This window comes from Vanellus vanellus (assembly GCF_965231255.1).
Source record: "Vanellus vanellus genome assembly, chromosome: 3".
Taxonomy (NCBI): domain Eukaryota; kingdom Metazoa; phylum Chordata; class Aves; order Charadriiformes; family Charadriidae; genus Vanellus; species Vanellus vanellus.
In genome coordinates this window covers 73,900,546-73,928,533 of record NC_138907.1, presented here as the reverse complement: position 1 = coordinate 73,928,533, position 27,988 = coordinate 73,900,546, and the positions used below count along the sequence as shown (strand labels likewise).

At 37.5% G+C, this 27,988-nt stretch overlaps 1 protein-coding gene across 1 annotated transcript; it reads right to left on the bottom strand.

Moving 5' to 3' along the window:
• On the bottom strand, positions 1–27,947 carry GOPC (golgi associated PDZ and coiled-coil motif containing). The gene is made up of 9 exons (XM_082480273.1): positions 27,645–27,947; positions 14,336–14,500; positions 11,769–11,792; positions 8,936–9,111; positions 8,497–8,662; positions 7,160–7,255; positions 4,832–4,996; positions 3,966–4,146; positions 1–3,439 (listed from the first exon to the last, which is right to left on the bottom strand). Exons 1-9 carry the CDS (start codon positions 27,936–27,938, stop codon positions 3,321–3,323), a joined length of 1,386 nt encoding a protein of 461 aa, XP_082336399.1. The 5' UTR covers positions 27,939–27,947; the 3' UTR covers positions 1–3,320.
• Between the last annotated feature and the right edge of the window lie 41 nt (positions 27,948–27,988).

The following is a 27,988-nucleotide window of genomic DNA, read 5'->3' as shown; positions in this document are numbered from 1 at the left end:
TTAGCTGCAGAAATCACTGCAATGCAGAAGAGTATATTTATTTACAGGCTAATAAAAATATAATATATTCAGCTTAACTAGATGTATACATTTGTTGCAAAATGTTCTATGTGCTACAGAAATGAGATTAATCCATGATGTAATAATGTTTGGACAGATACAATAAATACCTGAATTTTGTTTAATACAACTGTGGATTAACATATATTGACACGGATACAAACCCTCGTCACTGCCAAGAATACACTTCTACAAAGGAAATACTACATACATACAGCCTTTGATCAGAGTTAAATTTATTGCCGTAAAGCACTTTCCTTAACTTACATGCTCTTAATTAACATTGGTCCCAGACGCCAACAAACACTGTCCACCTTTAGCGTAAAATACAATTGTCTCACTGAAGATTTTTTTTTAATAGGCAAGGAATTATCTACTAAAAAAAAAAAAAAAAAAAAAATCGCAAAATTCTCTTTAGAATATTATTTTATTTTTTAAAGTAAAAATATATATACACACAGAAGTAAACTGTTTTAGACTTTGAAAAATAAAAATGAAGTCTGAATACTGATTTTCCTTGGAAATTCTTCCAAGTCTAATTCATTCAACCTCTGGGAATCAGCAGGACTCAGTCTTCCAGTTACTGACAAAGTGGTGAATACACATTTGTCTACTGAATCTGGAAATCCCAACTTGCAAAACTTTTCTCAGTTTAAATATTAATCTCTAAGCATCTCAGTATGAATACAGTAAACCAGTATGTTAAATCATACTGGGCAGGAAGTATGGAGTACATGGAGACAGGCTGTAGTGTCTGAGCAAAATCCTCCCATTCAGTCATTCCTAAATGAAGATTATAAAAACTGTGGGGAAGGAAATCTGGTGATAATTCACTGCTACCTGATTTGTCTACTGCCAGTCATTTTCCTCAGCAATTGCTCCTTCTGTTGATCTCATATATAGGTTAAACATAGACAAGGTAAGAGCAGAGAAAGGGTCCAGCAACTTCCAGAAGATGAAGAAAAGAGCATAGCAACATGAGAAACTGGTGGACAAGGAATGTTAGGAAAATAACTCTAGAAACATTATCCCACTTCTGGCTAAAACCGATTAAAAGTATTAAGTGGAAAATAAGGTGTGCCAAGAAGTAAGGAAGAACAAATAAATTAAAAATTTCACCTTTCCCTCAAAGGGAAACGGTACAGGCAAATTAAATGCCTTTTTTGAAAGTTACTAGACTAGTCGGACGAGCCTCATTTCTTACAACTGCAGCAAGATTTCATACAGTGATGAGTTCCAAAACCGAGAAGATCACTACTTGGCTTTCAACTGTCCTTTCTGACAGAGAGGACATTGAGTGTTCCAGGCCACAGTTTCAGAGTGCAGCCCACTCGAGTAATTGTGGGAAAAACACAAATCTGGATGCAAAGTTATGGCAGTGGATCTATCTGCTAACAAACAGCTAATGTGTCCTCAAGTTTCCGAAGCTTCAGAAAAAGAAACGTGCCTGGGGATCTGTTTCTTCTTCACACGGCTTTATTTTTAAATACTAGTTTCCGTTTGGTGAAAACTGTACAGCTTTGACTATTTTAAAAACCTTCAACAGTATGCTGTATGACAAAGACTATTATAAAAAAATGAACCAAATAAAGTTATTCCACTGAGTAAGTAGAACTCAGGCGCGCACGCACACACATACACAAAACGATCATGTAAATAGCGAAGTTAAGGGATTTATAAATAGCAAAATCTTTGAATAAAGTATATACATTTTTAGGCTTTTTCTATAAACATATATATATAGTGCTCCTAGGAGAGACAAGTAACTGTGTTCTACATCACAATTTAGAACATAAGATTAGTTGATGTTACTCTAAAGGCCTTTGAGGTTTTTTTTCTGATGCATGTGCATCCTACATAGTGACGCTTGCAAAGATGTCTTTTCACATTAGTTCTTCTCTCAATGTACAAAATCTTATCTTTTCACATTACAGTTCAGCAGCCTGCAGAGCAGTGAACAGGAAAGCCAGCACTGCACGCTGAAATAATAAATGCGATTACAATGTAGAGCTTGCATGTGGAGAGCGCTGCACTTCACCAGGAGATCTACAAATGGAATATGAGAAACTGGCCAAGAAACCATCCTCAGCATTCCCATTTGCAGCCATGCCGTGGGCCTTTAGATGTACACCAATTAAAAGCTATTTTAAGATACACTGCTCTTACAAAAGGAGTAACATTTTGTTTCAACAGTAAGACAATTATAGGTTAATACGACTGCCATAACCTAACACAGATAGGGCCAGACACCGTATGATTCTGAGCACCTCCTATAAAGTACTGTGCACTCACCTTTCACTTCTTTAAAGATTACTTTAATGTGAAATGAACATGTTCAGTACACATCAAAAGCACTCAGTATTTCATAAGGTCAAGCTAATGATGACCAACTCTAACCACTCTGTATTAGCAGTAACCATATCCATTCAAGAATGAATGCTAAATTAATGATGCTCAGAAAAAAAAATACCAAAGGGCCCACATAATTGCAAGTATTTTTTAAACTAATTTTGCTTTTAAAACCCCATAATATTCTGTTTAAATACTTTTGGAGCAAGTCTCAAATGGAACAACTGGCAGTGAATTCATTAAAACAATAATGCCAAAAATCCCACTCATAAAATGATCATGGTCTGAAGGATCGCGATTAACAAGTACTTCGTGGTCCTATTTGGGTTTTGATGGTCTTTGCTCAAATAGAAGCTCTGATTTTTGCTATTCTGAGAGGAAAAAATAAAAATAAAAAGCATTATTTTAAAAGTTACCTTTCAAAAATCCTAAGTACAAAACTCATGGATGCAATGGTACAATTCCTCCTCCCCCATACTTCCAGAGTTAAAGCTTGTTTCACACCAAACTGAACATCAGTTGTCCCTTTAAAACATCAAAGGGTCAAAATGAAGCTGGCCACATCTTACTCTACTTCCTTGGGGGCATCAATGAGATTAAAAGTTGAATGTATCGAGGTTATCCTTTTTAGAAATCCCATGCTTTGGTGCTTATTACTAAAAGAAAATTCATTTCACATGCCATGTGTTAGGTAACTACTGTGTGTCACGCAAAAGACAGTTTTCCACATTTAGAATTGCTCACAATGAAGCCCTGAGGTAACCGCCTTTTCTCCAGGCAACAGTAATACAGTCCCCTTTGACATTTAATCATCCTTTTACAACCTACACTAGTATATGCAACTTGGAGCAGTCAGTATTGATTATCAATTGTTCCCAAAGACGGGATCTGTCCAGTTGATTTTTTTGTTTTTAAGATAAAGACTCAGCAGAACGGGCTAATTTGGGCGCAGTATCTTCTAATGGAGCTTCAACTGAATTCCCCAGGTCTCCATTTTCATGTCCATCAATACTTGGTTTCTTATCAAACACTGCAAGTTAAAAACAAATTTTATTTAAGGAAGGGAAGCAATCTTGGGAAGGACACATCAGTGAGCCTTATTTCAGAAACTGGAGAGTTTGCTGAAATGACTACCAAAATAAGAGCTAATAGGCTTTTAGCAGAACATACTATGACAGGAGAACAGGAATTGTTTCTATACCTCACTGATCTAGAAAATGTATTTGAAGAAGCCAACAACCTAAAGCATTAAGGCAAATTAACTCCTCCTAGACTGGAGTCAGGAAAAGATAAGAACAAATTTGAATTTCAACCTTTGGGAAAAGGAGATCACAAAAAAAAAAAACCGCAAGTTAATTCAGTTAATTCATTTGTATCTAAGTAAACCAGGCCAATAAGTGAGGGACCAAGCAAAAGCTGACAGCTCGTCAGTAGGTTAAATGAATTAAAAGTAGATTGATTTTACAATGAATGTAAGAACAGTGTTTTCCAGAAATTGGTTTGCATATTGAGACTTCAGAATTAAACTGTATGTAACACATTTATAGAAGGTTTACCTTGTGAGGGTTTGACATCCACATTTGCATCTTTCCTATTAGAACTTGAATTTGCACCTTCTTCCAATTCCTCAAGATATAAACGATAACGGTGTCCACTCTCATCCTCATATTCTACATTTTCATCATCTGAATCAACTTCTGGAGCAACATACACTACTTCAAATTCAATCTCACCTCTCTGAAATACAATGAAAATCACAAATTTACTTACTACTGCATAGCTATGTAATAGGATTATCCAGATGAGCTAGGATACTAAAACAAATACATTTTACTGTCGTAAACACATTTACAGTTGTGTTGAGTATTTCAGGTATGTATCTGAATGAAGTTTTTATGGACTAAAGAAGTAGAGCTCTATAGCTAAGATTTACCAAAGTTACCTGAACTTCTCAGTTATGTGCCAATACATTTCAAACAGTGACTTGTAATGAACAAGTTTTCTGATAAATTATGTTCACCTGTTAACTGTCTGAAAATGGGAAGCAAGGCAGGAAGAAGATTCTAGACCACAAAGCATATGAGAAACACTGTTTGGCTGGAGATCTCCAGTCATAAAAGAATGAAACATACGTCACTAAATAATTATTGCTCTGGGGCAATGCAACAAGCTGATTTCCAACAGCCGTACTGAAGAATCAGCTGCCAATATACGGGTTTAAATGAACCAGTACTGACCCAGCATTTTTCTCCTTAAATTGCAAAACATAAGAGGATTAAGTGTAAGTTGATACAGCTTCAGGAATCACTGTAGCTTAGCATAACACTGAGCTTAACAGAAAAAAATTACAATTCAAGGCAATTCAACAGGCAGAACACAGGAGGCACCTAAACGTGCCTATGGGTAACGGGTTCCAACTGACCTGTTGGGAAAGAATAGTTACAGCTTCTTTATGTTTTGCATCTCTTAGATTAACTCCATTTACTGCCAGAATAGCATCACCAACATGCAGTCCTCCACATCGATCAGCAGGTTGTCCAGGATGGATTTCAGAGATCAGTATTGGAACACCATGCTCCTTCCCACCCTATAAAAAAAAGTAGACTTTAATTAATTGAGACGTTCATTAGCATAACATGAACATTCTGGTACCTGCTCTTAAAGTGCTTATTTCAACTTTTATTATAGAAAATTAGAAAGCATGCTTCAGACAAAAAGAATGCTTAAGAAGAACGTGTGAGATGCTTCCCCCAATTCTTCTCCCCACAAAAGAATGGACAAATTTTAAATACAGACTCAAAAGAGACAATTCTAAATAATAATAGAAGTATAAAATCATATAGAAGCTGATGAGACAACATCAAAACCTCATAAAAAAGCATATGAGGCACCATATTGACTTGCAAGAAACAATATTCATATTTAGAATAACAGTATAATAGTCAGAATTCTCAAAAAAAAAAATGTTGTAAAAAGTTAATGCAGCTTTTGTTAAGTGTGAGATGCCAATACTGATACTTTTAAAAAGTTACAATCACAACATTTAAGCTTTTGAAGTTAGTTCACAGATTGTTTCTGCTCTTCTACAGACTTACCACACCTGAAATTCACCACTGGCTAATCTACTGAAGTGTCTGTACCCTCAACATAAGCTGAAATAATAAGTTTTACATAAAGTAGCAGTTATCTATTTTCTAATCAGTCAAAAAGTCTTCAGGTTCTATGACCACAGCTACGGATTCACATATGCTTTTTTTCCTATGCTCTAAAAATACAGGGCAAGAAGGATGACCCAGGAAACTACAGGCTGGTCAGCCTCACCTCCATCCCTGGAAAGATGATGGAACAGATTGTTCTGGGCATCATCTCCAAGCATCTGGAGGAAAAGAAGGTTATCAGAAGCAGTCAACATGGATTCACCAAGGGGAAGTCACGTCTGACTAATCTGATAGCCTTCTATGATGGCGTGACTGGATGGGTGGATGAGGGGAGGGTAGTGGATGTTGTCTACCCTGACTTCAGCAAGGATTTCGACGCTGTCTCCCACATCATCCTCACAGGCAAGCTTAGGAAGCATGGGTTAGATGAATGGACAGTGAGGTGGATTGAACAGTGCATGGCAGACAGAGTTCAGAGGGTTGTGGTTAGTGGTGCAGAGTCTAGTTGGAGGTCAGTAAGAAGTGGTGCTCCCCAGTGGGCAGTACTGGGTCCAGTCCTGTTCAATACATTCATCAATGACCTGGATGAAGGGACAGAGCGTACCATCAGCAAATTTGCTGATGACACAAAACTGGAAGGGGTGGCTGACATGACAGAAGGCTGTGCCGCCATACAGCACAACCTGGACAGACTGGAGAGTTGGGCAGAGAGGAACCTAATGAAATTCAACAAGGACAAGTGTAGGGTACTGCATCTGGGAAGGAATAACCCCATGCATCAGTACAGGTTGGGGGCTGACCTCCTGGAGAGCAGCCCTGCGGAAAGGGACCTGGCAGTCCTGGTGGACAACAGGATGACCATGAGCCAGCAATGTGCCCTGGTGGCCAAGAAGGCCAATGGCATCCTGAGCTGCATCAAGAAGAGTGTGGCCAGCAGGTCAAGGGAGGTTATCCTCTCCCTCTACTCTACCCTGGTGAGGCCGCATCTGGAGTACTGTGTCCAGTTCTGGGCTCCGCAGTTCAAGAAGGCAGGGAACTGCTGGAGAGGGTCCAGCAAAGGTCTGCTAAGATGATTAGGGGATTTGAACATCTTTCTTACGAGGAAAAGCTTAGGCACTTGGGTCTTCTTAGTCTAGAGAAAAGACGACTGAGGGGGGGATCTATCAATACTTATAAATACTTGAAGGGAGGGTGTCAGGTGGATGGGAACAGTCTTTTTTCAGTGGTGCCCAGTGACAGGACAAGAGGTAACAGGCACAAACTTGAACAAAGGAACTTCCATCTTAACATGAGGAGGAACTTATTTACTTTGAGGGTGGCAGAGCACTGGAACAGGCTGCCCAGAGAGGTCACAGAGTGTCCCACAGTGGAGACATTCAAAACCTGCCTGGACGCCATCCTGTGCAACCTGCTGTAGGTGACCCTGCTCTGGCAGAGGGGTTGGACTAGATGATCTCCAGTGGTCCCTTCCAACCCTGACCATTCTGTGATTCTGTGTGTGCATGATTCACCGATCCACATATTTTACAGAAGTACAAATACAAATTTAAATTGCTTCTTCTGTGTTACGGAAAATAAATGCAAGTATTTACTGTGATTGAAATTCCTAGTCCTTCATGGTCTTCTTTAACGAGCAAAACTTTTCTAATCGGACCAACACCTTGACTCTTCTTTAAGGCATCAGGATCCTAATTTGATAAAAAGCAAACATAGCATAAATATAAATGTGAGAACCAAAGAGCAATGTATTTCTGCATTTTACATTTTTTCAATTGTATATAGGCAGTATACCAGCAACAGAGTTTTAGACTAGCTGCAGGCAGGACAAACTTACAGTGCCCCTTTACAGACAGGATATGAAATCAGAAAGGATTCCTCACTACTTACTCCTGATGAGAATAATTCTTTCAATTATTTCAGTGCTGAGTGATCCACAACACAGAACTTAACTTCAAAAGAAAGCAATCAGCCACATATTAAAAATATAAAGGGATCACATAAAGGAATGGTGATCACTGCTGAAAAGTTGTATGATGTAAACTGTAATTTAAAACTAGAAGAAGATGTAATATAGTCCCAAGGAAGAGGTCGCTTGCTCAAGTTTATTTTCATTATGGTAAAACCAAACCATAACAAAAGCCATTCAACTCAAAACTAAAAGAGAGACTAAATAAATTAAGGTATTTATTTTGCTTGTGTTAAGCCACTGTTGTCATTACGCATACCCTTAAAATCACACATACACATATTTGTCCACCAACTTTTTATATGCAATTAGCAACACAAGCAGCAAGATCCATCTGACCAAGTAAGGTATTTAGAACAGAGCAAAGTAAAGCACTTTCCTGAAAATCTTTGGTTTTATGCAGTGAACAGTGGTGTGATTAACAGGTCATGTGCCAAGTTGGGCAAGTTCTACCAAGGCTACCCACAGTGAAATGCCTTATAAAGATTTTATTTTAAAAAGTACCTTTGGGGGGGGGGGGGGGGGGCGGAAGCAATTATTGTACAGACTGTCAATTTATTGAGCCTTTAAAAATTTTTTTAAAAATTAATTTCTGTTCAGTTTTATCCTAAAAATGTTATTCTTGTTTTTTGTAAACAAGTTAGCTCCACATTTTGAAACCTAGGTAAAAAAAATATGCTGTTAAATTCATATTTATACACACACAGAGCAGAGTCTCAGTTTTCCAAAGGACTGAGTGTTCCTGGGTAAGTCAAAGGAATTGTATCATCTTTCATGGCTTATGGGAATATGCTATTTAGCATGGAACTGTCCCCCAGCATACGAAAGAATTATATATTTGGAAGTGACAACTGAAATAACACAATATTGACGTGAAAATAATCACAAAAATTAAGAAATAACTTGTATCTATTTTCCACAAATGCTGAAATTGTGGATGAATGGCTCATCTTTTCAACTTACATGTCCTGGTGGTGCTTGCATTGGTCGTTTTAGATCATTCCGACCTCGACAAGCTCTAATAACAGTTTTGTGACGGTGAAGGTGTATTTCTGCTTCAAGCTGATTCCAGAGCTTGTCATGAGCAGGTCCCTTCATATCTCGGCCCAGTAACTGAATCTGCTGGACCCTACATAATGACAAAGAGAGTAAAACAACACAATATTACAACTGAAAAATCAATGAAGTGTATGAGTTGTACAACGTAGCTGGCTACAGCACACAGTCATGCAGCAACCAGTGCAACTGCAGTAACTGTAGGGATTTTTTGTTTCTTCCTTTTGTTCTGCTAATGTGACTCTTCCTACTTAGTCTTAACTTTAGACCCACCTCTGGGGATGCACAGGAAGAAAAAAACAACAAAACCATCTCATGCTAAGGGACACAGATTGACTTTACATACCTTCCAGCTAGTTCCTTATCTAAATACTTGGCTGCCAATCTTGCTCCATAAACCTCAGCCTGAAGCACAGCTATGTGTCGACGAAGAGCTTCATTTTCCTTCCTCAGCAACTTCACCTCAGCCTCCAGCTGAGCTTCTTTCACTTTTTCTTTCTTGTTAGCTTCAAGTTCTCTCTCCTTAAAAAAAAAAAAAAAAAAGTTGAAACCTTTTATCAAAGTTAATAATGAAAGAGAGCTTATTGTTTCTGTAGACACAATGTGTAGTAACTTTCTTGTGTACAGGACATGCATGCAGGAAAACAAATGGAAGAAGGGGCTCTGGCTCTGCAGCTAGTGGTTTGCATATGCCTCTCTGGGGAGAGGAGGCCTTGCAGTCACCTTTGTGCCCCTGACATGCTTTTTATTCAGCTTACAACTCCTTAGCACAAAATGCATATACTGGTTCAAAGGCCAAGGACTGTAACTAGCAACAGTGCTCCTCCCTGTCACGCATAGGTGGCAAAATTTAAGCGGCCTGAATATTGTCCTTACTTTTTCCTGTGTTCAAACAGAAGAGAACAATGAGAGAGAAGATTATTTTAAAAATGAAAATCACTAAATATTTCAATTTTACAATATTCTTTAACTATTTTAATACAACTTTTAATATGACCAGATGTCAAGAAAACATTCTTTAAGTCTGTATATGCCTAAATTTACAATTATTTTCATGCAAACAACTAAGAAATGTCCAGCCAAGGATATACTCAAATCAGACTCTGAAGACCACAAAAATAAAGCCAGAGATTCTACACATGAAGACACCTACCCAGACAAAACTTAAGAGAAGTTAGTGCAGAACAGCTTGGTTAAAAAAAAAACAAAAACAACCAACCAAACCACACAAAAACACTTTAAGAAATGCACCTTCTTTTTTTTTTTTATTTGAAAATTTTGACTAATCTACATCTGAAGAATAGGAGTTTCTAAAATCGTACCAATTCTCTCTAATATTATGATGGACTTGGGCTATTTTAATTCACAAGTACTGTCAGTAGCCAAAGGGCAATTCCAAGAATTCAAGAGTGCTGACACACGGCGTTGCCTCTGCCACACACTGTATCTGTAAGGAGCGTCACAGCTCAGACATAACACTCATTTTACAGTAACTGTAGAGTCCATATACAGATACAGTGTTCCTCTAACACTTATGTTAGCTATGTACATATTGCCAATACTGCTCAAATAGTATAGGCCCGCTGTTTGCATATGTACTCACTTTTAGAACACCTTTTATTTGGCAAGTACAGAAAGACGAAGACTAGAATTTGACAGACATATGAAGGCACATTATTCACATCCAAACCTCCATTTTCTTCCTTACTGGATATATTTATGCTTTATTTACTGAAAAGTCATAAACTAAAAATTCATAATATTTGCCAATAATTTGTTAGAATGTACCAGTTCTGTTTTCTATTCAGAAAAAAAGCTTTAGGGATGTACAAGTTCCTTGATGCATCTGAAATACACCTTGGGAGAATTCCAGCCTCCTCCAGGAAAGCGAATTGCTAAAGTGATCCAAGATTGCTTACCCTAGCAAATTCCATGTAGCACACTTTACCGTATTTATAGAAGTAGCCAGCTTAAAGCCTGTCATCAAGACTGACATTTTCCATTTATTTTCTCTGAATTTGATTAATCATTTAAATTAAATATAAACAGAAAGTCAAATGTTATGTTTCTAAGTGGAATCACTTTTAGTCATGCATTTTAAATGTTATAGCTAAAATATGGGGAACAATGTAATCCCACAGAATTGTTTTTTTTCCTATTTTCTCCATTACTATGACTCTTACTCTGTGACTGAGGTGGAAAAATCACACCCCGAAGCCATTCTTAATGCTACTCCAGACTGTCTCCAATAGACCACCATGAAGAAAAATCAAAGGTTCACAATACAGAATATCTGAAAATGTACTGAAAGAACATGTCCTTTTTTGACCGACTGCCATGAAATGTGATGTCTCCAAAAATCTTAAAAAAAAAAAAAGAGGAAGTTACAGAATCGCTTCATGCTTTCTAGTGTTCATAGTATTGCGTAAGTTCTGCAAAACAGAAAAACCTGTATTTTCTGTTGGTAATATAAAACAAAACACCAAACCAAAACCATAACTGCAATGTTGAAGATCAAAGCTTACAGTTACCAGCTATCCTGTGGCTTTTCAAAGAGCAAATACTGAGCAACGATAATGAGGTATATAACATAATAAAAGAGGAAAAGCTGTTTAAAAACTTTTCAAGTTTATCGCTGTGAAAGACCGAAAGATAAAAGTTCACTTTGCATCACCTTTTCTTCTTATCTATGTATTATTGAGTTTATATGTTACACAAGCCAGTAAATCATATTAAATCATGTCCATAGAAAGAACTGAGAAAAGTGAAAACTAAGAAAAAAATGACAGGATTTAAAAAAAAAAAAATACAGTATGTAAAATCCTGCATATTACACTGGTAGATGTGTACAGTATTTATGCTTTAGCATTTGTATAACACCTTAAATATTTTTGAGATACTGCCAGAACAATCTTTCAGAATGTCAAGCTGTCAGGTATCACCCCAAGTTAGCTCTAACAGTAATACATGAAACACACACAGACTTAGGAAAGAGGGCACCAAAACTAGAAAAGGAAAACTAAAAAGCAAAGAAAATTCTTTACACAGCATCTTGCCTACAGACAGGAAGAAGGAAAAGACAGATCTGTTTTTTGCCAGTTTCTGAGGCCAACATATAGAAGTTGTGGCACAAAACAAAAGCACTGGTTAAACATAAAAAAGGCAATCAGCATACTTACCATTTCATCCACAGAAAGGACAGACTTAAGACAGAAGAAAAGAGTTCCATAATTAGAGAAACAGACAATAGGAACTTCAAGAAAATGCAACAACATAAATTATTTATTCCAAAAGAAATTTACCAGAAGACTGTGTCTTTCATTAGAAGTCATAAAGAACCAACACACTGCTATAATTGTACTTAGCAGCAATTTTGGTATTTTGCAGTGAAAGTTATTAAAAATCTTATTAAAAATGCTACCCTTTTTGTAGTATTGAAAACAATACTTTCTCCTCAAATACCACGAATCTCAATAAAGAATAGCAAGATAATGTGAAACGCATGAAAGCAGTTTGAAAGTAGCATAGAAAATACATTCCATAATATGACACCTGTTAAACATAATACATTTTTTCCTTTCAGAAATAATAGCAGAATAAGTATTACAAGAGGGACATAAAGGATAGGGAGAAGTAGCAAAAAAGATATACCAACTGCAAAATTCAGGAAAAAAAATAAATCCACTTGGCAACTTCATACTCTTACAAAGACACAGTTATTGTGCCTGGACTAAGCAGATACACCACCCCTAAAAATGGACTCAGACTAAACTACTTGATGTTATCAATTGCTTAGCAATCTGAAACACTTAGAAGTGTTCACCACTATGTACAATTTTACAGTTTGCAGGGTATACATTTATGCTGAGTCTGCATTAAAAAGAAGAGTGGCTATCATTAACAAAGAAAGCAGGAAGTTAACTAGTACAGAACTTTATTTCCCCATCGCGTATTCTGTTGACACAGTCCCTCTTTGCCCTCAGAGGATTTCTGACTGCCAGAAAGTCAGCACAACAGTTTTTATTTACCTAAAACTCAGAATTCCTATTTTATTGTCATTTAAGCAGCTTCAGTTTTGCCTGTTCAAGGCTGCCCACACCTTCATAGTTCTGTATCTACAACAGTTTAAAAGTAAGTTTCTCTCCATTAGAACTATGAAATCCCTAAAGGCAAATTAAAGCAAGCTCAAAAGATTAGCCCTGACATTTACAAAAAAGGAGGAACTAACTGGAATTAAGGAGAGAATATCAGTCTCTGATGTTAATAAATTCAATTTCAACACAGATAAAATCTGAAACAATGCAAGTAAAATGTATTTACTGTGACCTGTGGGAAAAAGACTGCTGTCAATAGCATGGAGATTTAATATATCTTTAGAAATTTTTTGTAACAAGGTAAGGAGAAACGAAAAGTTTAGAAGTATTACTCTCTAGTAATAGCCTCACTAATAAAATTCAGGGACCAAAACCACTCACAGTGATGTGTTGGCTTAAAAAAATTGCTGCACGTAAACCTGCAGCCTAACACTTACCAAATGTTGGTGATATTTAACTAATGCTTATTTACAGGGCCATAAAAATTATTAACAGCTATGAAGAAGCTTCATCGTGCTTCAGCTATAATTCAATCCAGAATAAATTATATGCAGACAATCCAGAAAATGTTACTCCTATGTTGAATATGCAAGTATGTAGACCTAGGAACACAGCTCTAATTCAATTACAGCTTTTGGACCCGAAACTGGAAGAGTTTGGTCTACTCCTGTTATCCAGTGATTAGCGTAGATAGCCATTAAGCCTTACAGCCTATTACTGGTTTATTATACATTAAATAACATGGCAAAATAACAGAGGAGACTAATATAATGTTCCCCATATGTTGTGACTAGGTATTTGCAAGCAATCTGTGAAACAACTTTAAAAACGGACAGACAGCTAGACTTTGATTTACGCCAACAGTTAGAAACCACAATCTATACATTACTTTATTGTTTAACTGACAAAGTCTCAGTCTTAGAGCCTGAATCTGTGCTACGGCTAGCAACAAGGTAGACTATATTCTGGTTATCAGTCAATGCCAACTGTTAATTGCACAGATTAATTAGTGTTAACTTTTGGTGGGCTTTGTAAAGGTCTAAGTTTCTAAAAAACCTACCGTACAAAATTATCAGTGGTTTATTGAGTTCTTTTACAACAGTCTGCTGCACATAGCAATGGATAGCAACATAGATGCATCTGCAGCATTCTTAAAGAGAAAAGAATGACAATAGAGAGAGGACTGTGATGCCAACTTCCCTCTCTCTGTATGGCAAAACAAACCCATTCTTACTCTTACAAAAGTATAACTACAATAAAAACAATAGACTTACCTCACTTTAGGGTTTTTTAAGATATGTGAAAATTTGGTTGTATTCGTATATTGGAACCTATTATCTTTTGCAACTTCTGTCTCCAGAAAAGCTTTAAAAACCACCAAAATATTTTCTTACTCTAATTTAGGAAACCATTTAAAAACAGTTTACGTAAAAACAACGTCTTGAATTCTTATTCATTATTCTGACATTATTTATGCTATTTTTAATGGTTGCTAACAACCAACTGTAAACGTTATTTACAAAAAAAAGTTAACTCTCTCTAATATTTTTACGTGAAAATTTTTAACCACCTTATTCACGCCGTCGAAGAAAGAACTTCAGCAAGAGAGGGAAAAGCATAATGTAATCCTCCCTTCAAGCCACCATACTCACCAGTTTTGCCTTAATAGCCCCAGAATCAACACTCTGACCAGTTTTGGCATGTAGCTGAAGTTGAACAGCATGGAGTTGCAAAAGCTGATCATGCACTTCCTTTTCCAATACCGCTTTCTCTGCCTGCGTTTCTGTCAGTTCAGACTTCAGATCAACTAACTGTGCCTGTGAAGATATAATCCATCATAGTAATTAGAGCAATGATTAAATGGGGTCATCAGAACTACGATACATAATACATAATTTGCCAGTACATATATGCTATATACAGTCTAATATTGATAAAGCATACATGCTGTCACAAGTTCCCCTGTAGCCCAACCTAAGCACTGGATCATTTGCAGGCTTTTCTACTCCCCCCAGCTGCCACCAAATTGATTCATCCACAGACTCAGTGTCAAACCACCACACTGCCGAAAGTAACGGGAGCTGGGGTTTTCCTCATGCAGACAATGGCATGTGATGCTGACGACCACCCCAAAACAGGGCAATGGCATTAAATCTACATAGGACTTACAACCAGAGCAATGTAAACACAATTTTAAACTTAAAAATTATTAAATCTTATTAAAAAATATGATCAAAGTAAAATGACAATTATTAATGCAATGCTGAAATCAAATAACCCAATTTACAATTGGTCTGTTATCAACAGATTAACTGAAATAGTAAATGAACGGGCAAACCAGAAGCCATGAATTAACATGCCCCTAAAATGCAATTGTAGAAAAAGAGGAATAGTTATGAACTCTTTAAAAAGTAGTTTTAAAACATTTTAAATACAGTTCACCAGTAGTGTGCATATCTGGAATAAAAGAACAAGTTCTAACATGTTCACCGGGTTACTTGCTATCCTTAAGTTCAAGTAGCATTTTATAAGATAAACATTTGTATATATAAACATTTATATAAGCTTGAAAGCTACTATTTACCAAAAAAACCCACAGAAGATGATCTCAGAGGAGGGGAATTTTGATCATGCTTAATATTTTAGGTAAATTTCCAGATGATATTTTTGCCTCCAAAAATTTGGAACTAAAAAGCAAAACAGAAAAGCCACTGATTCTTCAAAAAAACCCCTCTCATATTAATGTAGTCTATTTCAGATAATTTAACATCATACTAATGCTCAAATTTCCACCAAATATCAAATTGCAAGCCAACAAACAAACACCCCATTCAACTACATAATCACTGCTTTCTACCTTCCAACTGCCAGAACGACAAAAAACTTGAGCAATTTGCAAACCCTATTAGAACTCTAAAGCAGAAATTGTCTTCTACAGTAAGATGATATTTAAAATACCATAAAGCCATATAATTTTAGAGAAATGGGTTACTTACAAAACTGCATGGGTCTCCTCAATGACCAGCTACTGCTAAAGTCTCTCTGCTATGGATTCTCTACCCTCAAGCAAAAGCAGACACACACCTGAACTAAAGCAGCAAAGCCCCTGAATATCACCAGCATAAGAGGTGATAATATAGTACAGAGCAGATAAGTGAGACCTTAATAATGAAGGCACAGTTTGACCCAGTCACAATTTCACATAATGTGTAACAATACTACTTCTACTTTAATATTATTTGTTGTTATATAATGTATAATGATATTACTTATGCTTTTAAAAAAGACTACTAATGTCTTCCTTCTTTCAAACAGATACTAACAGCAAACATACCAATGTTTACTACTTTTTTTACATAGACACACACACAAACACTATAAATGCCTAGAGAAGCAGAAAGTGACAGAACAGATAAATTACACTAGTTTAATATTGTTCAGCCTCACCTACTAGAGAATGGCATATAAGTAATAGAATAGAGTTCTGGAAAAAAAAACTTAAAGTTCTTTCCCTGTGTAAATTACAAAGCAGCGAGAATGATGGCTACCAGTTTTGCGACATGACTGATGCTCCAAAAGGATCACAAAGAGACTGTCCAACTCATAATAAAAAGAAATAGTACTCTGCATATGATCTAGAATTTACATTCATATCCTGCTGTTTTAATAACGACGGCAAAATGAGAAATGGTATGAGCCCACATCATCGAAGTAATCTATTTAATCACAAAAAGCCATAAATCTATCCCCAGGAACAGATGCAGATACAAGAGTCACACCAAAAAGCAAATACAATATTGAAATCCTGTGATTTCAATCCTGTGAATCCAGGGTTTGAAATCCTGTGATCTACTTCTATGAAGGCTGACAAATCTTTACATCATTTCACAGCTTTCTCAGCTTGGTCAGCTCACTTAATTCTCCTTTATTTTACTCTTACTAGCACTGTGTTTTTTATCCACATTCTCTCACATTGTTATAAAGGAATATTATGGAAAGACCACTAGAAATTCAACAGCTCTACATTCAATTTTGGAAGCTACTCAGTAAAAACCAGACAGGGGGCAGAGACAGCAGAGGAAACGATGAGCACAAACGAGAACTATCCAAAGGCCATGCTTTCTGAGAGCACCATTCACTGCATTAGGCAGGGGTTCTAGGGAAAAAGATGGTGCCAGATCATATAATTATAATGTTTCAATTTGCATAAACACAACAAGGATAAGTTAATGTTGCACAAACAACTGTACCAATCCTTTAATTGCTAGCTTTTGTGATGTTCTTTCCAAGAAGACTGTCAAACGAGAGATGTCATGTATTTTGAAGGTCACCTGCGATTGTTCTAGAATTTGTGGAGAAGCCAGTTGGGGCAGAAGTAAAACACCCACCCACAGCAGACCATTGAGCTTCATGGTTAGGAAAGATTAAGAAGAGCCACCAAACAACAAATAGAGAACAGAAACTTTCATTGGGGAACAATAAGGGGCAGAGGTCGAAGAAAAGGTAGTATGTTTACTTTCATAACACCCTTTAACAGTAGCTTGCCGATTCAGCCAAAAGAGGAACTCTTCTGTATTTAGGGCAGTCTACAACTGTGCAGATTAGCAATTATCACACATTAGCAAGTATCACACTGCAAGGTAACACCGCAGTTTCTTTCTGCAAACTCATTTGTGAGTCTATGCCCCAGGCAACACCCCACTGGAAGCAGGACTGGACTGTGGCTCATAGAAGTACAATTTAATCGTGAAAACCTACAGCTGCCCTATAGCACAGATGGGGAGAGAAGCAGAGAATCACGCAGACAAGATACAAAAGACAGAATTTGCACAGCTCTCTATTCCTTTTATGCTGACACCTGTTGGCAAGGTCAATGCCTTTTGAGATATGCTTATTTGTCTCTGACTCACTGAAGTCTTGGATACTTTTCTCAGATCAAGATCCGTAACTGGAATTTGGTGCCAAAGGGAAGTGCCCAGCCCAGGCCTTATAATGGAAGCCAAAGCTTACTGAAATAAACCAGAAAATAGCCAAGTTTCTTCTTTACTAAAGGAAGATAGATCATTTGTTTCAATGCTCCACTTTTCCCCACCTCTTGACTGGGGACACACCAACCTTTAATATTAATCTGATCTGTCTGGGGTGGTGGAGAAAAGGTAATCTCAGAAGTCTGGTTTTTTTCTTTTCTTCCACAAAGTACCAGTAAACACACGCTATTTCAGAAAGAGCTACTGTTTCAGATTATCACTCCATTGGTCTACAATCAAGCTACTTCTAACTCTAAATAAAACTTTATAATTTGAGTACATTGCAGACCTTGGTCAAATTAATCAAATAGTAAAACTCAATATTTATCTTCGGAACAATCTAACACACAGATGATACCAGAAGAATAGTTTTGAAAGGCTAACTAAATATTCACTCAATCTTGGGGGATATTTTGCCATTTACTAGGTATTTTCTGTTTCACAGAGATCCTATACCTGTGAAAATTAAAACAAAATTTCAATTAAAATAACTCAAGAATTCATAATTTATTCTTTCCATAAGCTATAAAAGAAAATAAATAATGGCATTAAGCAACAGAAAAAAATACTTATTCTGCAGAGCATTCAATAAATATTATTGCAAAAATTAAAAAACAAAATTAAAAAAATCTCTAGACAAAACAGTCCAGACATAATGTCTTTCTATTTTTAATCAACAGCTCTTATTTCCTGTTCAAGCAGTGACAAGTTATCAAAAAGTTGTGTTTGATACAAAATACATATTCAGTGTAAGATTATTTAAGCTGTCAACATGATAAATTTCATCTTAAATGCTGGGATTGATTGCACTGACAGGCACGGAGTTCTGGAAGTCTTAACCAGTGTTTTTCATTAGGAAGGAGAAGGCTTTCAGGCATAGAAACAAAATAAACATCATTGAGGTCTCTTCTGATTATTTTGTATCATACCTCATAATTTTTTTCATATGTTGGTCTGAACTCTCATAAAAAACTACTTATTCATCCACCTGTGCATTTTGCATAGAAAAGTGATTGTTAGAATAACTACACAAAAATAATTTATTTCTATAAGATCTCAGAGCCATGCTCAAAGATCCTATGCTACGCTTGTACATAATGAAGAATAAAAATGTGGACCTTTCCCTGAACAACTTACAAAGTAAATACATGAAGGAAATGACAAATAAATGTAACATGACAGAAATACAAATACAGAGGTATTTGTGTACAGAACCACACAACAGGAAGCAGACAGATGGCATGCTAAAACCATACGTTACCATTTCTGATAACCACCACCACTTGAATGAGGCATTAGAAGATGGCAATATCGCAACCTCTGAGGTCTAAGGCATCAGAGGGAGCACACACAGACTGAGACAACTTCAGAAAACGGGATGAGGGTGACTAACATACCGTGTTGACAGGAAACAATCTACCTCTCACTACTGAAAGGGAAACTAGTTGCAGCAGGCTGGGGGCCAACAGAGAGATGGCATCATCAGATAAAATAATGACAGTGTTTTTAGCTTTGGGAAAAGCTTTTTCATTTTCTGAGCTATCATTCCAATAATTTCTGCAGTACAGACAAGTGTCTTATTTGAGCTAACAGATATAAACAAATTTCTAAGACTTATCCACTGCCCAGACATGAAGACTCAATATAGAGCTGAGCTGAACTGGAAAGCTACATCATAGGCCTGAACACTCCTAGGACGAGGCAGAGGCATTATTCACCACACCAAATAAAAATGAGAGGAAAACCTGAATTCCCTCAACGTCAAAGTCTAATGAATGCTTTTTGAGGCTTGTAATGATGCACTTTTCGGTATACCAATTTCTAGCTCAAAAAAAGACTAAGCATAAAGGACATATTAGAAAACCCACAGATTTTTCAGCAAATGAAAGCTAGATACAAAAATATCCATTGTATTACCAGCCTCCAGTGACTAAAAGTCATAAACCAAGTACTCATCAAATGACTTCTAAAGTAGCAAATATCCTTTAAAGACTCTTTTTTTCTTTTTCCTTTCATTTCAGGCCTTTAGGGTACACCTAATTCATTCTCATACCAAGCCTTCTAAACTCATACAGGTCTGAAAACTGCCTTTTTAAAATGAAAGATGATTTTTTTCCACCATATCATCTCTAGACACCAGCAGCTAGGACTTCGAGAAACTTCGAACACAACCATACTAGCAATAAAAATCCCCAGAAAAACTGGTAACATTTCATCATTTCTATTTAAGTTTCCTAAACAAGGCAGTCTGGTGCCATTGGTTTATCTGTATGTGTACATTTCCCCCTATTTCACCTTTCCTCCCTGCTGATGTGAATTGAATCCATTTTTGAGATTCAAACAAATCTATTAGAGGGGTAAAGGTGTGTATGATTACAGTTCCTACAACAGAGAAGTTTTGCGCAAAACAGCTGCTCAGTAGGAAAGAGCGATGGATTATTGCCCTCACGGAGGGAAAAGTGGGAAGAGTCAGACCTTAGCTAGTTTGTTTAATCCACCCAGAGACAAGAGCAAACAGCGCCGTGGCCAGGCACCATGCGTGCGTTCTGAGGCAATGACTGTGCTGCTGCTGCCTCTTGTCCAGCCAACTAACCAAAACCATAGGCAGATGAACAGGCAAAGGATGCTGTGCTGTGGAAACTCACAGACCACAGGAGAGAACTGGGGGTGCCTGAATTGGAAGGTCTCAGTGACACAGGAAAGTGCTCAACATTTGCATTAGGACAAATCATTCCCCACTAATCAGTAGGAAGTGGGACTTCATGAGCTCCATTGATTCTGTTACCAATAAAACACCTCTGGTATATATATTTTTAAATAGCTAATTTTATAGAAGAGGTCCCACAGATCAAATGAAAATTCATAGACAAATAAAGCATACAAGGTGTTTCTACTTTGTCAGCAGCGTGTCCTCATATAATTTGCGCTAGACTCCAGAAAGTTTAACGACGTGTTTAAACATTCACTCCTGGCTGGGACTATTAACCTTCTGATTTAATGGCTGAAGGATCAGCGATCATGAAACACAACAGAGCATACTACAATGCTGCGTTTACTCTGTGGCTTCTGCTCCAGCACATGCACAAAAAAGCAATATAAATATCAAGATATGACACTAGCATATTTGCTTTACATTATGTTTTGTGGGCATTTTTTTTTAGACAGAAATCTTGCTTAAAGGCAAAAGTAGGCTAAAATAAAACCTGATTATGCTTTATAAACAATGAAATCATTATTCCTAAGTGTTCCCATAACATTACAAAACTGCAGGACAGAAAACAATTTTTCAGGATGTGACAGCTGTAGCTCCTACAGCCTGAGGCCTAAACATCCCCACAGACACCAGATACGCAAGTGGTGCTGCGTCAACAGCACAAGAGCCTGTCCTGCACAGTTCTGAACCACGCACCCCACATGCTAATAAGTTTTCATGGGGACCCCAACTTCAGCACCAGCCCCTAGATGCGAAGCAGCCAAAACTCTTAAGTACTATGTTTCTCTAATTGCTGGAAGAAAGGACTGCCTCCATTATCTCACCAGTGTCACTTCACCACTTCAACTACAGCTCTCCAAAAGATGAGAACACTCTACCCTTCCTCGGGCCTGACTATTTGATTCTTCCTGCCTATTAAGCAGCATTTGCTGCAATTCCTCACACGGCCCTATTAAGTTTAATGGACTGGTTTGAATGAGAAACCATGAAACAGATCAGAGCCCTGTTAATCTCACTGTGCTCCTTGCAAAACTCAGCAATGTGACAACACTGTACAAAAACTGAGTTTCTGAATAAATGATACATTTGGGAACCATAATTTTTGTTGATTAAAAAAACGAATTTCGACACAACCGAAGAATACTCACCACTTGTTAATGATAAAAATGACTAGCCTGTTTCAAGAAATTATTTTAAAAGATTGTGCTTACAAAATTTTAATTTAAATTAAAAACCTTTATTTCATTATTACTGTGACTTCAAAAAGGACATGCGTGACTTAAGTTTTAGTTAAAGCTTCAAATTTAACAAAATGGTCTTTATCACGTGGCTAATAAGAACACAAAAGACAATTTATGACTACTGACTCCCTAAACAAACACTACAGTAGTCATGGTAAAAATGCAGTGTATGAAACTGAACACACAAATGAATCAAATTAATTCAGTCCACATTTCATATGTCCCATACACAATACAAAGTACCTAAGACATCTACAACTTAATTGCTCCATTTCTCAGACTCCATTCTAGTCCTGTTAAAACATTCAGAAGACTGGTCAGCAAATTAAAAGGATGTGAAAGAATATTCATATTTTTTTATCTTCTCTGCTGAAAACCATTCTGGATATGAAATTATTTGCACACTTTTCCTCCCAACAATTAAAAGACAACATAATAATAATACATGTAAAGCATCTTAAAAATTTGGTTTCCATTTACACAAATGGATACATCAGCCAACATTTATATGCCAGTCACTGATCTTTTTCATCACTATTATCAAAAATCCTGTTACTGCAGCAACCTATTATTGTTTTCACTTTGCTTTAGTACTGTTTCTTGCCACTGTTTTGCTTTGTATTTGACTGTAGCGTTCTGTTTTCACCTACTTAAGAAGCACAAATTAAAAGGGGCTTATAAGAAAGATAGGGACAAACTTTTTAGCAGGGCCTCTTGTGACAGGACAAGGGCTAATGGCTTTAAATTGAAAGAAGATAGATTTGGACTAGATATAAGGAAGACTTTTTTTACAATGAGTGTGGTGAAACACTGGAACAGGTTGCACAGAGAGGCGGTAGATGCCCCAACCTGGAAACATTCAATATCAGGTTGGATGGGGCTCTGAGCAACCCGATCCAAGTTGAAAATGTCCCTGCTCATTGCAGGAGCATTGGACTAGATGACCTTTAAAGGTCCCTTCCAACCCAAACTATTTTATGATTCTATGAAATTTTTTTTTTTTTTTTTTTAAAATCACTGTTTGTGCACTTTGCTGCCAGTGCCAAATTTCTGTCTGCCTCACAAAGACCTTTTTTTTCATGTTGCTCATGCTTCTGGTTGTTTATTAAGAAGACACAAATCCATTTTTAGAAGTCATATTGGTAGTTTTATTATTGCCATTATTTTGAAAGTCATACTAGCTATGCAACATAATTCAGTAAATAAAACTAAGAAATATAAACTAAAACTCTGGTTCCCTATCACATAGTCTCTGGCAACTCCCAACAAATGAGACAGAGAAAACGAAAACACTTTACTGCATACTGACTTAAACTAAAGTAAGCTAGTTAAACTTGTATAGAATTCCAGAGCTTCTGATATAGGAAAATATGAAAGTATAGGTGACCCCTTTAAAAAGTGTCTAACTATTGTGAGAGAAGTTATATCTATCAAACTAATGACAACTTAGTATATAAGCCAACTGAAAAATTTATGCAAATCTGTACTTCCACTTCCCGAATATCTGAAAACTGCTCACATTTTAGGATATAAAATTAGCTGGATCAAATCTCATTCAATTGATTTTCCAAAAGACCACACTCCACCTAGTACCAACAGATTTCTATCCCAAAAGAGAAAAAGTATTCAGAGTTAAAAGTGTAATTAATAAAATAACATCTCAGTAAATACTAGAAAATTTTTATGACATTTGAAAATACTAAACAAGTTACTTTTCTTATTAAGTTATTGCAAGTATGGTCCCAGCTTTATAGACACATTTGTCAGGGGGCAAAGAAATATCTTGGCCTTCAACAGGTGCATTTCTCACTACCAAGCAAAGGGGAAAGGGGGAAAAAAATCCAAATAGACCCTCATAAAAAGGTGTATGGTCCTACCTTGGTTTAAAAGGCACTGCTAAACAACAAAGGCAGACTACAGTTCTGCAGTGTGCTCTGTAAGATGGACTCGCACACTGCACGCAAGTCACCATGCACAAAAAGCTACCCAAGTTTAGGTTTTGGGGGTTTCAGATTTTATTTCTTTTTATAGGGATCTTCAGATTACCTACATAATACTACACATGCTTTGGCTGATACAGTAACAAGTAACCTACATAAGAATTCAGCTTATAGGAACATGTTCCTATAAACCTGCTAACTGATTCCAAGTTCATCAAAGACATAAAACTACATAGGAGATTAACTTCTTAGACATATACTTAAATGTTTTCCTTAACTTTAGCATGTACATTGGCTTAACACAACTGCCAAGGCACAGGGTGTGCACTACCAGACATTCCTTTCTAGCTTGTTCATTTAAAATTACAGAATCAGATTGGCAGTCAAAGCGCCAAAGTTAGTGAAGCTCAGTTTTCACTGGCACATTAACCTAGTTCTGTTACTGCTACAAAATCGCACTATACAGAACTTTTTTTTTTTTAAATGGACATTTAGAAAATGTCACAGTCAGCATCATGTAATTTTTTCACCTCAAGTGATAGTCAAAACCAAAAAACGAATCCTATGAACTTCCTCTCAAATTAAAAATCTACTGAAATCTCATGCACTGACTGCCAGCCTGCACCGGCTGATTTATCATGCTTTCCAAGAGAGAGAGCATCCCCAAAAATCTCCTTTAAAATGGCTGTCATCTTCTTTTGTTCTAACACCCTGAGGCCCTTACTGTCCTCCATCAAGACACACTTATTCATTTGTTCATACTGAAGTGAAGCTGCTCTCAGAAAAGACAGTGGCTTCTATCACCTAACAGGTTTTTTTCCTCTTTGATAAGCTACTTAATTCAATTCTGTCCTACTGTGACCAGCAGGAAAAATACGAAAACAAATCCTCATCCCCTTTTGCTTAATTAGTTTAATTTAGGACCGCAAATGTTATTAGCACAGTAGTATGCTTATAACCTTTCACCACCCTAAAGCACGAGCAAATTTATCTGCATACATCCACTGTGCATCTGCATAGTTTCAGGTTCCTTCTAAAAATAACTTGCCCACAAACTGGCAACATGTTTTCCCTCTTGGGAAACTATCGTCTTCCTGGAATACCTCTTTCACTATTCAGAAATATCTCTTGTACAATATGCTACCTAGTCTCATCTTTCTAGCAGTAAGTATACATCAACGATGCCAAAACTTTTTTTTTTTTGCACCAAAGTCCTAAAGCGGGAGCTTCCATCCACCCAACCTACTAAGCTGTGCCTCTTAAAAGTAATTGTATCAATCAGAGAACGCATATTAAGCTGATACAGTTGATAAATCAAAGCCTGAACTGCATTTCTTTATTCTTGTCTGTAATATTATAATAAGACCCAATAATTTGTGTCAAGGAAATGGAACACACAAACAACAGAATGATATTCATCATTTTTTATTATTAATTTGATTTTCCTTTAAGAAAAAATATCACTCACTCAGTAAGACAACAGCAGGTAAATGCAGCTGCAAGAGTAAAGTCTTAGGTCTTACGAGTCACTGACACATTCAGTCAAAGAATTATTTTAATTCTAATATAGGCCTATTTCTGGAGATGGATTTAACTTAATGGCTTGAATAAGTGTTTGTACCTACGTAAACTATGATTAATGACACTTTCATGAATGCGATGAAAGCTTTGTATTAAAATGTACAAGCACTATAAAGTTGCAATTGTGAACTATTAGTGCAATTTTAAGTTATATGAAATATAGTAACTCACATTATTAAAAAAAAAAAAGTAAATGCACTGATCACATCCTAAACTCTAGCATTAATGCTAGTGACTTCTTTCAAAATATCTAACTGTATCCTTTATTTTGGACACTGAGGCTTTTGTCTTTTTACATGCACAGGTGTCTAGTCAAGACACTCATTCTCAACAGAGCAGCTCCATCTTTCATAGTTTAAATGGCAGTTTTCATGTCAAGTTTATGACTTTAATAATCATGACATCCTAAAATTAACAACCTTCACGATAATACTATAACCTTCTGAAGGTCTATTTGAAAGATAAAAACTCCTTTATGGGTATAAGGCCTAATACTAGTATCAGTAATAAAAATATTTCACAAAATAAAAGGCTTTTTATTCACTTCTAAAGCACTCATTATGGCTTCTCAGCATCATTTTTATCAAACAATTACTTCATGCACTTAGACATGCACAGTAGTTGTGCTGTTACACCTAGTAACCACACTCCTTTGCTTTGCAACTCATACAAGACTGAGGCACAGATCTTCAGCTATTTAGGTGCCCCTGATGTTTTTAATTAGATACCAAAATACCTTTCAGGATCTGAGTTTTATCATTTCCTTTCAAAATATTTAAGCTTGAAACAACTTTTCAAAGAAATATTTACCAAGCATCAACTCATTCTCTTAAAATAACCTGAAAACTCATCTGTTTTACAAGTCTGTACACAACACCCACCAACCCTGTGCAATATGCAATAAATACTGATTGTCTACTATAAATGCATAAATCTTATTTTACTATGCCTGTACAATTAAGCCTGCTGTGTAGGTTGATACTACATATACATACCCAATACTAAAATGTGTATGACAGCATAGCAATATAAACACAAAGAATACCATAAACATCACTCCAGTTAAGTACTTTGGTGAAATACAGACTACAATGCAAAAAGCTCCTAGTTTATTGAGGTCTTTGTTCTACACTGAACTATCCTGCTCCTGCTGTGTTAAACTCTGGATAATTTTTGCATAACAATGTCTTCATACCAGGAAGAAACCCGACTAAAACCAAAGCCAATTTACTTACTTTACTTCCTACTGCAAGGCAGAGCTTGAGAAGAGCAGGTTGCTTTTTGAAGACTCTTAAATTCCTTTATTATAATAAAAAGTATAACAGAAAGGACTAAAAGAACTGAATTCCATGGTTTATTTCTCTATTAAAAAGATTTCTCTCTTACAAAGCAGAGATCTTCATGATTCCAAAGAAGTACTTCCCCTTACTCCCATATATTTAAAAATTAGTAGAACAAGCAATACAACAGTAAAAAGCATAGCCTACAAGAGATACTGAAGAAATTGGAGGGTTTTCACCCAGGGAAAAGATAACTGAGGGAAGACACATCAAGAGCCTTCTAATATGTACCAGAAAAACAAAAGCGCAGTTAACATCTACACCTGTTAAGGACAAGACAAATGACATCACCTACTAAACCAAAGACGACTCAGGTTGGACTGTAGTTATAAAACGACCATCAGGTCCCCCACAATCTCCTTCCAGAGTGTTCCAGTTCTTGCAGAAGTCACAGGACCTGCAACCCTACCTCTTGAGCAGCATCAGCACCGGCCAGCTTGGCTCCAGCTGATGCTTCTTTCTTCCCAACCCGACTGAACTTCTGGATTAGGCATGAAGAAAACTTTCTAACAGCAAGGACAGTTATTATTCTCCTCACAGAATGCGCGATCTCCACTATTAATTTTCTGACACTAAGTTTGGCAGAGAGCTATTTGATCTTCCTCACAACACGAAGGGACAAGAGTACCTGTCAAAGTCCATCCCCAATCCATTTTTGTTTAATTTACTTGCAAGCAGGAATAACGCCATCATGTTGACTACTGACTATAAGCCTAAGGCATCTTGGTCAGATGTCTTTGTCCCATTTTTAAAAGGCTTTCCAAATTCACTGGGGACTTAATGCAAACAGGAGACCAGTCAGAGGCATCTGTTGCTCAAGACTGCTGCTTTCAACATCAAAGAGAACTTTTTTTTGGCACGCACCGCTTCATGCCTACGCTATAATAACCAAAACCAGAGGACAGGCACGGCCAGGCCCGAATCCCGGGGGGCCGGACACAGTCTCCCGGAACGCGGGGCCAGGTGAAGCCCTCCCCGGCTGCCCCCAGCACGGCGCCCAGCCGCCGCAGGGCCCGGGAGGGGCTCCGGTTGCCACCGCGGCCGGGGCACTGTCTCACCGCCCCCACCCCCGACCAGAGGCCCCCGGGGGCCTCCTCCGCCCCCCCTCCACCCCCTCACCTCCAGCTTGTGGTTGATCTGGGACACGGTCTGCGCCTTGTGGCAGAGCTGGGCGAAGCAGGAGCTGAGGCTGGTCATCTTCTGCCGCCCCTCGTAGGTGATGTCGGCCTGGTCGGGGTCGATCTCGCCCAGCAGCAGGTCCACGTCCACGAAGGCCTTGTCGAACTCCTTCTCCAGCACCTCCAGCCAGCGGAACATGGATACCCCGCCGCCTGCCGCCGAGGCCGAGCCCCCCGCGCCTCCGCCGCAGGCCGAGGCGCCCGGCCCGCAGGAACCGCCGCCCGCCGCCGACATGCCGCCGCCGCCGCCCCCTCCCCTGGCACGCCCCGACCCCCCCACCCGGG

What these genes read in the sequence shown, in the direction of transcription:
- GOPC (XM_082480273.1), bottom strand. Translation starts at nt 27,938, where the DNA reads ATGTCGGCGGCGGGCGGCGGTTCCTGCGGGCCGGGCGCCTCGGCCTGC. An exon ending in GGGCTATTAAGGCAAAACTG is followed by an intron (nt 11,793 to 14,335) that starts GTGAGTATGGTG and finishes TTCTGTCTTAAG; the next exon opens with TCTGTCCTTTCTGTGGATGA. An exon ending in GGATGTCAAACCCTCACAAG is followed by an intron (nt 3,440 to 3,965) that starts GTAAACCTTCTA and finishes TTTAACTTGCAG; the next exon opens with TGTTTGATAAGAAACCAAGT.